Source organism: Cornus florida, unplaced genomic scaffold, assembly GCF_030987335.1.
Source record: "Cornus florida cultivar Cherokee Brave unplaced genomic scaffold, ASM3098733v1 CherokeeBrave_3.0.0_Hap2_Chr06, whole genome shotgun sequence".
In the NCBI taxonomy this organism is placed as follows: domain Eukaryota; kingdom Viridiplantae; phylum Streptophyta; class Magnoliopsida; order Cornales; family Cornaceae; genus Cornus; species Cornus florida.
The window spans coordinates 57,900,642-57,911,760 of NW_026775576.1; the positions used below are offsets into that span (position 1 = coordinate 57,900,642).

Genomic DNA, 11,119 nt, shown 5'->3' on the forward strand with positions numbered 1-11,119 from the left:
AGACCTTTGGCGGAGCCGCCGGACTGAACATAGGAGGTGCGGCGTTTCGCTTCGTCTCTGCTTTGCAACTAGAGTGTTTGGTTGGCTTAGACAAGCTTCTATGGCTTTTTTTAGACTATCATTGTCTTTAAGCAACTATTTGGGATGGGCTTCATTGGGCCATCTCTTTCGGCCAGCTTCAGCTTTGGGCTTTTGCCTTGTATTGTTTTGGGCTTGTGCCTTTTTATTTTTTGCTTGTGCCTTTGTATAGTTATACCTATTAATAGAGCTTAACTTTCGAAAAAAAAAATATATATTGTTTGTAGGTGGATGTGAATTTTTTTCAACTTTAAAATAATAATAATAATAATAATACAGTGAGTTGGGGAGTCACTATAATTTCAAGAGAAAGAAGCTGACTAAGCAAGCCTCAACTCAGAAAGCACCACTAAAGGCACGCAAATCACCCCTAACTCTTCAAAACTCATGTTAGTTGCTCCATGTTCCATCTCAACTTGCCCTATCCACTCAATCACAAGAACATCAAATAGCTGGATGCACTGAAGAGCTAAAATGGTCTCGTGACCTTGCTATGAAAGCAATTAATAAAGACCACAAAGCACTGAATCAAACAATTGATTATGATGTTTTCTATGACTAGGATTTTAAATTACTGATGGGCATTAGCTCAAAGGTATAATACATTGATATTTGACATAAGACAATTATTATGAGACAACAAAAAATGAAAAGATGGACAATTAAAATTGAGCGGAGGGACTAGTATGTAAATGATGTAGCGAGCCCTTGTGCCCACATTTGTACATTGGACATTTCAAACAGTCTTGAAGTACTCCCTCTAACTTAGGGTAAAACAATACAGTTATCTAAATCTTGGATACAAGAAAATAGGTATAACAAAACTCTCCCTATCCCTATCTGTCGGGCTTAATAAAGGAAGAATCAATGTAAAAGTTCTAGAACTGCAAAATAAGCGATTAAAACAGGAAGTGATACCATTGTGCCAAAGATTACCCTGAAATTGAAAAGAAAATCAATTAGTCAGTTTGAATATTTAGATAAAAATTTTATAATTTCTCTTACTTTAATTTTCTGTACTATTTTCAGGAACAAAACTAGGTAATTTGAGATGTTAATATCAGAATTCAAGATTGGTTCTATTATGCAAAAACAATTCAAAAATTTTTGGAGAAGTGTTTTCTTTACTCATGTTTTCAAAGTTTAATTTTTATTAGATTTCAGCTAAATGAATTTCGGAACTGTTTTTGTTTTCCTTTTTATTTCTTCTTATATTTTTTCTTTTAAAGAACAAATATTGTTTTCAAAAAAAAAGAAAAAGAAAAAGAAAAGAAAACCAATTAACTATAACTCACGCAGTGCTAATCACTTCTGCATGCAATCCATATTCTTTAGCGAATATGAAGGAGGCAACGGCTTGGGGCAATGCTGCCTGCAACAAAGGAAAATAAAAATCAACAGCAAAAAAAAAAAAAAAAAAAAACATTTTTTTTTTAATAATATCTAGAGATAATGATATTATTGCAACTAATCATATATGTGTGTTACTGTGTATATACACCACCACTCATGTATTGTATTTATATACACATTGTAAACATGCATATATGGCATGATGGTAACAACTTCAAGATTAAAAAATTGTAGACGCTATGAAGCTCATAAATCCAAATAGTTCAGCCCTTTTTGCCTTGGCCTGTTTGGCTATTTCTAATCAAGGAAATAATTAATCACCTGAATGATCGCAACCTTTAAGACATCTCCTCGCAAACCTACGATGATAGCACCTATTGCCATTGCCAGAGGTCCAGCGACAAACCTCAAAACCATTCCAAACACAGTTAGACTAGCACCACAAGCAATCACTTTCTTTTGCAAAGCCATGAATAGTCCTGCATAGATATAGACAAATCCTCAAATATTATTTATATATATATATAAACAAGTAAGCAAATCATAAAAAAAAAATAATAATAATAAAAAATAAATTATTATAATTAATGGCTTAATTTTTCTGTTTGGATAGCATTACTCAATTAAACAAATGAAAACTTAGTTCAAGCATTTAAAAAGATAACACTCTTTCATGTTGTGACATGTTATATATATATATATATATATATATATATATATGGATGGTAGTACAGCTCACCAAGACTAAACATGGCAGTGCCTGTTCCAGCTTTTGACATGATCAATATCGACCCTTCAATGATGCTTGGCATCTTTAGATGCCACCTAAAAGAATCCATAAGATAAAAACCCCAATGTCAGTAGTTCTTCGGATAATACTTGCCCCAACCCTATCAAGCAATATCCTCTCTTACCAACATTGATGTGTCCTATATAACGTAATTGTAACAAGTATAAAAATTGATTTAAGCTGCTTCTTCTTCTTCCTTTTATAATTTTCTTAATTTCAATAAATACACATGTATCATTGGAGAAAAACTTGGGTGAGCCCGCATATGTTGCACCACACTCACAAAAAAAGTGGGCCTCACTAGTGGGTCCCCACCATTGTCATTCATAAGATAAAAAAAACCAAATGTCAAGGCAATATTCAGTATGCCCAGTGCACTGACACATTAGAGCCGTCCGTGCAGACATACGCAAGAATAGACGGCTCTGATGGCCTGGTGCACTGGACACACCGAATATATTCTCCAATGTCAGTAATTGTTCGGATAATACTTGCCCCAACCTTATCAAGTAATATCCTCTCTAGCGAACTGACACTACTTTATAACTCATATTGTATTAATGACATGATCGATATCACTAATTTATTAAATATTAGCACATATTGACATGACCCTCTAAAATAAAACACTGTTTTTTATATGACAAGTTATAGTTAACTGATAGCCAATCTTTTCCACTGGTGGGATGATATCAATTCACATAGGACTTTCTAAATAATAAGAAGAGAATATCACGTGCTAGTGTTCGTCAAATAAATAGCATGCATGCATTTTCTACATACCTGCTGGATGGAAAAGCCCAAGCAAGACCAAGAACACAAGCATATAAATTAGGGTTCTTAACCAGCTTCTGCCAAACCACCTTCATCAGATGCCAGAAAGAAGGTCGAGTACTGCTCACCACAATGTGCTCAGCACCTTCCAAATCTTTCCCCGGTTCGCCAGAGAGATCACTCGAATCCCTGGTAGTTGTATTCGAAGCAAAGTCCGCCCCGGTCCTTCTGAACTCCAACACAAACAATAGTATCGTCAGCCACACGATAGACTGCAAGACCGATGATTGAACAACGAGGTCTTCACCCACCTGACCATACATGGCCTGCAAGAGGGGCACACCTAAAATCAAAGAATTACTTAGAGTAGAGAGTGAACAGCTTGTTATGGACCAGACATAGCTTCCCTTGCTACTACACTTAGCCCAGAAGGCAATCACTAACACAATAATACATTTGGAGATGACATCTGCACCAATGAATGGATAATTCATTGCAAAGGGATCAACATGAGATGTGAACTCAAAGGTGAAGAGAGGGAGGGTGAAATAGCAAACTAAGCGATTTATCGCGTCGCACTGTTCTGGTGTGAATAAATGCCACCATTTCACTGAACCATAACCTAAAAATAGAGCTACATAGAGTGGTGTCATGGCTACCACCACCTTGTAAACATCTCCCCACTCTATCATTCTTAATTATATGTTGTCTCTATATAAATATATAGAAAGGGTCTGTATATCTTTCCTAGTTTAGGGTTTTGGACAGTTTTTCAGGTGTAACATTTTGATGAATGCAAAGGGACAGAGCTATTTATATGCATGCAAAACTACATTTTCATAGATTGAATTGGTGGGTCCATATGGTTTCAATACCGTGGAATCCTAAAAGGTGATACAAGTTTTGGTGGGGTGTTTGGAAAAGTCAGGGTGTTGTTTTCACTTGAGAAACCTTTTATTTATTTATTTTATTTTGTGTGTGTTTGTTATAAGGTTCGATTAATGAATGATTTGGTCCAGCAATTATTCCACCCAACTATGCCATTAGGTTTTTGGTATTCTGATATATTATTATTATATTTTGTAGGTTATTCTCGTCCGTACATTTTTGAAGTGGTTCACTCACCAACGTAAGTGTGAAGCTCAAACTTGTTGGGTTGTGGTAGACTGATTGTGACACATGAGGGAACAGAGACTCTGATCTCGTGGTTGTAGCCAAATTGGTGTTTTACACCTCTTAACATTAGTTAAAAGTTCAGATTTTAGTTCCAATTCTTACACTGAACTAATTTACTTTACATTATCTCACTTGGGACGTAGGGTAAGAACTCAAAAATGCAATTTTAATTACGGTTTTATATATTGTCAGTAACGGACTTAGAAATTTTGTCGAGAGGGGTTCCATTAATGTTTTTTCGTAATTTGAGTTAGTGCTGTATTCAAAATTTATAGGTGCATAATACAAATAAAAATAAAAATCAATTGGGGCGCCTGCCTCCACTGGGCACCACATAAGTCTGTGCATGGCTGTTGTGAAGGCCTACTGAAAAACATGTTAAATTGTTTATAATAAAGTGTCGCAAATGCATATGAGGGCAATTTGTGAAATATAAATTTGTAATTGGCAATATTTGATGTTAAAAAAAGTCTTAGTTGAGTTTTTTTTTTTTTTTTTTTTTTTTTTTTTTCAAATAATGAAGCAAATATATTGATGATTAAGAAAGTACATTGGGCCCAAGAGAGGCCCATGGGAAAACATTTACAGTGCAAGAAGAAAACAAGCCCAAGGGCTCAACAAGACTAAGAAACTCAAACAGGAGCCAAAGGCCCAGAACCAAATTGAGGGGATAGCCGTTGCTAACAACCATGACCGTTAGAGATGGATATCCCTACAAAAATTCCGGTGACAAGGTTGACTTCAACCATGCTAAGGCATCGGTGAACTGCCTTTGTCTATGAATCTGGAGTCATCGGTGGTGGTTGATTTGCAGCTCGGGGATAGGACCATTCAATTGCTAATTGTAAGAAGTCTCTGTTGTGACGGGATTGCAGTGCTTCAGCAGTGGAGTTGCAGATTTGCTTCAATACAGAAGATTGTGAGAAGGCAGAATTCCTTAAGACCTTGTTATTTCTTTCCTGCCATACGTGACACACTATGGAAGCTAAGACAAGTTGGGACATTGCAGTTCAAGGGTGAGCAACCCAATTGACAAATTGGGGCCAATTGTTGCTTCTTGCGTAGAATTGGCATTTGTCGAGTTATAATTTCAAGTTACTATATTATGATCGACATCGACTTCGGAATGGAAAGGTTGTTCAGAAGATGAAATATTGAGATCATCGAAAAAGGAAAAAACGTACACTTTTAGAAAGTCGTTTCCCACTTAGGACACAATACCTAGATGGTATATATTCCAAGTTACCAAAAACAGAATTTTTCATCTTCTGATTAAATTCTGTCAAATGGGGAACCGATACCACATTTGGGAACCAATTCAAAAAACTTAGATTAGAAGAAATCTATTCTGTCATTTGGGAACCGATGTGATACCCCTCAGATCCGAGACATAGGTTGATCAGGCCCAGGCCCAAACCCGAGGGATATCAAACAATTAACATGTAACCAAATACATAATACAAGACAAAATAAAAAATAAAAATAATAAGCTGAAAGATTTCTACTTGAAAATCCTTAAAATATAATTATTGAAATCTGTTAAATTCAAACTCCAAAACTCCATAAGTTACAACTCGGGAATCCATTTAGTGGACCCCTTATTAAAATCCCAAAAGAAACTAAAACATCTGAAATAAAAGCTAAAGGTAAACATAGAAAAGATTCCTACGTAGGCGGAGGAATGAATATCTGTATCTGCTCTGCACGTCCAAGCCCTAACCCTGGAACTGACGAACACCTGAAAAATAAAAGAGTGGGTCAGGCTCACATGCAAGTCCTATTCCACTACGATCCAAATAGTAATCCGATACACAGATACATCCTAGGAAGACTCAACAATATTTAGAGTAGTCCATATGTATATATATAGTACACACTATAGGACGCTCACTAGTCCAGTAGGTCTGTCTCAGCCTGAGTAGAGATACCATGCAAATCGCATAATAATGTGGTCATGTGTACCTAGACCTACCAGGGAACAACACCTATGTCCAGTTATCCATCCTAGGAAATATACGCGCCCTAACCATAGTCTTGAGATTCAAACTCATACCATGGCATCATATAATATATATATATAATCCTTGTACTCCTAATACAAAATATCAACCATCTGTATTGTGGTTTGATATATGCAACACCAATCTATCCTGAAACCACCACAGGTCATTCAAGCGTTTTATTGATATGACACCAATATGAGATGAACTTAACATTTTTGGTTAATCCATCATTAAATCCAGATTAGGTAAAGCACAGTATTTGAAACAGTCCATACCCAGTACGCCACCGTCCCATACCGGTGCATACAATCCTCCATCCAACACAGTTAACAAAAAATAGCACCATATACATTTATTAACTATACTCCAGAATCAACATACAACCAATCTAATTTGTGTATGATTCAATTATACATTCAATATAAGATATAGAAATCCTATTCCAGTCCTTCAAATTTAGAAAGAAAGACTACGCATATAACTCCTCCAAAACAGTACAGTAACCGATGAAATATACCGTATAATTAAATATCAGTTAATTTCCAATTAAGCGCACTTATTTTCCAGAATAAATAATACATACCTATAAAACAGTTGAAACATGAATAACAATTTAGAATCATGCTAGAAACAAAATTGCTTTATGGAAACAATAAGCAATTTTCAAAGTATAATTTAACCTTCCACATACAGTGTATTATTGTAAGTTATCCCATGCTTCAATATTAATACTAACATGTTTCCCAATCCTTTTTATATCTCTGGGACAATTATACAGACCATCCATATCCCCTGAACCAACCTAGAAACCCTCCTACAGACCAAACTGAACCCAAAACCACGTAGAAGCCAAGAACAGAGGTTGGAGCCGCCTCCCTCCACATTGGAGCCGCCTCCACTACATGTAGAGCCGCCTTCAATGCATGTGGAGCCAACTCTACCTCTTGTGGAGGCGGCTCCACCCTTGGGGTGAGCCGCTTCTACTCCATTGTGAGCCGTTGTGTGTAATCTAATCATCTTCTTCGCCTCCAGTGAAGTTCAGAGGCTCTGTACAATTTTTATAGCTTATTCTAGAGTTCAATTGATGTTCCAGAGTCCATTAAAATCATGCATTCAATCCCAAATACATAAAGTTAAGCAAAATTAAAACTCACGCAAACAGTTTATTTTTAAACAGAGCAACGTCCTACACACAACAGAATTATGCAATGATTTAACAGTCGATTCAACATGCTTCCAAGATTAATATTACTTCAACTTAATCTGTTTTAGTGCTAAATTAATTCCTGGAGTCCACTAGGCATGCACAGAACACGAATTAAAGGGAAAGAATAAAATAGTGGCTTGCCTTTGAGTTTCAGATTTGAAACTCTAAACTGCCGTCTCCTGAATTTTCCGACGAGGTTTCCGACTGTTGTTCCACCGCAGTCACTCTTGGTTTAGTCTTAGTTGAAACCCACAACCCTAGCTTCCTCCCTCTCTGTAACTCTCTCAAGTTCTCCTCTCTGCTTCTCTCAAAACCACAACTGTTGCTCTCTGTATTTTCTCTACATGTATGGGTTTTGTTTTTAAAACCCTAGGTAGAACCCTAGGTAGAACTCGTACATATATTTATAGGTATTTGTAATACACAACCCTAATTCTAGTTGCAATACAAGAAAGAAACCTACATATACCAAGTCGGCTACCATGAAACCTAAAACCCTAATCCTAACTCACGCATTTAACTAATTAAATCAATTACAAATAACTCAATTAAAATAACCATAATTAAATGAAACAAGTATAAAATTAAACACCAAATAAACAAATAACATTTACACATTTAATCAAATATCAATTAAATCAATTTAAAACAAAATAACTCTATTTAATTTAAAACAATTTACAATTAAGCAAATAATTAAAAATTAAACAAAATACATGCAATTTAAGCAACACAACAAACAAGGAAACAATTAATCAAATAAAAAAATAATTAAATCAAAAAGAAAATACCATAAATATCCTTTTAAAATTAGGGTTATTACAACCAGTTCCACAGTTGGCTACCGGTACCACTGCTGCTTCAACTTTAGATAACTTTGTCCTGATCAATTTTAAACTTCCTATTTAGTTTAGAATTATACCCAAAAGTCCTATACATAAAATTTCTTTTATTTTCAGAAGGATTAGGTCTTTGAAAATTCTATATAAACCCTGATACACATTTAGGTTTAGAATGAATTTTGCACTATCAATTCATTATTCTTAAAAGCTTTAGAAAGATTATCTTTGTAGAAAATACAAGAGATTTCTCTGTCAGTCTTTCTAGAACATACACATAAATACAAGAGTGGGTTTAGAGTGTTGTTCAAATCCTGATCGTGATCATACAGTTGCATCTACAACGATCAGAGAAAAGTAAATATACTTCTACATCGAATTCAGATATTGAAGAACAGATGTAAAAGCGATCACACTTTAAAAGAGTCAAAGCATTTGAGGAATGTTATTTGATCTACCTGCTACTCTTCTACAGAGATCAAGCATAAGCATAAGGTCAAGTGCTATTGGACGAGACGTCGCAAAGTTAGAGGATTGTCAGCTATTTGTGTTTGGTAGAACGATAGGGTGTAAGCCAGAGTCAAAGTTTAGTTTACTTTGTTTCAAGCATAGTGGTTCGGTTTACTTTGAACTGCACAGTCCACGAGATTTTTCCTGCACAAATAGTTAACGTATTTTATCAACTGAAGTTTCCTCGCTAAAAATCATGGTGTCATCTTTAACTCATTACTTTGCTTTATTTATTTATTTATTTATTTTTAACGTATTTTATCAACTGGAGTTTCCTCGCTAAAAATCATGGTGTCATCTTTAACTCTTTACTTTGCTTTATTTATTTATTATTTTTTTTTTTCCTAGTTGGTACTCACACACACTTATCTCTTCTGAAACTTAAACACCCGACCTCCCTTTGGGAGGTAAGAGGTTGATAATGCTACGCCACTGGCCCGTTGGTCACTTTGCTTTATTTTTATTTTGCATAAAATTAATTATTTAATTGCTAAAATAAGTAAAATTGGAAAGACACATATCTGTTTCTAAAAATACAAAATTTTCTAAATATTCTGCTACTTACAACTTACACAATTAATCTCTATCTTTATCTGTATAAGACGGACATACATGGAGCATATGAGTAAGTCTAACTATAACTTGCAATTACAAAAAGAACCAACATTTTAGTATCTTCAAATTCTTCTTCGAAAAAAGGAAAAAGAAAAAATGTACTATATTATTTATACATTCAGTGAGATTTCTGTCAAGTTCTCTACTTATGAAACATTTTCTTAATAAATCAATGGATATTACTTTACATGGTCTGATCTTTCGAGATTGACTATTTAAACCCTACTGTATTTTATAGGGATTTTTACATATAAATGAGTATAACTAAAGTATATTACCACTTGATGAGCGTAGTTTTAATATTTACAAATACATGAACCAATTTCTATTTAAACCTCTTTATTGAGCTGAAATTATAATTTCCAACCCTAAATTTTATTTTATGCATAATTTACCTAAAGAATACCTTTTAGAAATTCTAGATTTTTACCAAACAGCACTTAGGAATTGTTACTTCTCTTTAGAATTAGGAAATACAACACGCAGCCTACAACGACGTATAGAAGAACTAAGATCTAAAATAATTCTTATACAGAATATTTTAAAGGCTAGACGAAAAAGGTTTTAATTTTATAAATAGAATAGATTATAATAACTTAGATAATTCTATAAAAAGACTCGGAGAAAATCTAGATTATATTAAAACCCAAGTAGAACAGTATTCTAATCCAAATAATTTAGATAACAAAATAATATTAGTTGCTATTACAGAGATAAATAGTGATATTAAAAATATTCTTAAAAATCAAAAAATAATTATAAAACAATTAAAATCCCAAAAAGCTGATATCCAAATGTTATTACATTAGTTTTATGAGAACTAGTAATCCTGACTATTTAGCAGCTTTATCATAACTATATAAAATAAACAAAGAATCGATAAGATTGACAAGCTATAAGACAAACGTACAGTTAACCAATATTTATATTCGACAAAATAACTTTTTAATCCAATTATTACTCCAGTTATCAGAAAAGATAGATAAACTTGAAGAAAAATTAGAAATTTTGCAAGAAAGTATTCCTAAAGAATCGTTTAAAGAAATAGTCGAATTTGCTGATAAAATAAAAGATTTAAAGTTATCACCTAATCCTTTCTCTGCCACAACTACCAAGCGTATAAATCTTTTACAACCACATAGAGAATCGTCATTATCCTTAGAAAAGCCAAAGAAATAATGAGGGTAGAAGATTTATATGATAATGAGCATGATGCTCAAAAGTATATAGAAAAAGGAATGAAGAAAATATCTAATAAAGTTAACCTTTATTCCAATAATCTATTCGATTTCCAGAGCAAGATATATAATCATCTTAGCCAAAGAAAGATCGGTGTAGTAAACAATCAAGTAATTTTAGATCTCATAACTCCAGAAGCCTGTCAAGAATTAGAAAAGAGTAATTTGAACTTATGCATCTAGGTGTAATAATGATCGGATTAGTAAAATTAAATAGATCAGAAGTATGAACTAAGGCACTCGCTTATATTTATGATGATCAATGGAATAACCATCAACAAGCACAAATAGCTAGCGCTGAAATAGATTTGGCATCTAATGCAGCCATTGTAGGATGTATCCCTAATTATACAATGTCTACCAGAGAATTCAGTAAGCATATTAAAATAACTATATCTACAAAAGGATATAATATGACAGGACAATATGAAAATTTATTAGTTAACACTTTGTTTATGGGAAAAGCAGTTAATCAGTATATTTTAAAGTTTAAATCTCAATTCAGTGAAATTATTAAACTTTTTAGCAGTAAATAT

General features: G+C 33.8%; 1 protein-coding gene across 1 annotated transcript; it reads right to left on the minus strand.

Annotated features, from left to right (window-relative positions):
* Positions 1-852: 852 nt before the first annotated feature.
* Positions 853-3,747, minus strand: LOC132314876 (auxin efflux carrier component 5-like). The gene is made up of 5 exons (XM_059813656.1): positions 3,005-3,747; positions 2,171-2,256; positions 1,753-1,910; positions 1,374-1,450; positions 853-1,015 (listed from the first exon to the last, which is right to left on the minus strand). The coding sequence occupies exons 1-5, from the start codon at positions 3,685-3,687 to the stop codon at positions 943-945; spliced, it is 1,077 nt and encodes a 358-aa protein (XP_059669639.1). The 5' UTR covers positions 3,688-3,747; the 3' UTR covers positions 853-942.
* Positions 3,748-11,119: the final 7,372 nt, after the last annotated feature.

Excerpts from the sequence above, each read along its gene's own strand:
- LOC132314876 (XM_059813656.1), bottom strand. The coding sequence starts at position 3,687 with ATGATAGAGTGGGGAGATGTTTACAAGGTGGTGGTAGCCATGACACCA. Across the intron at positions 1,911-2,170 it reads CACTGCCATGTTTAGTCTTG|GACTATTCATGGCTTTGCAA; the intron begins GTGAGCTGTACT and ends ATATCTATGCAG. Across the intron at positions 1,016-1,373 it reads GCAGAAGTGATTAGCACTGC|GGTAATCTTTGGCACAATGG; the intron begins GTGAGTTATAGT and ends TTTCAATTTCAG.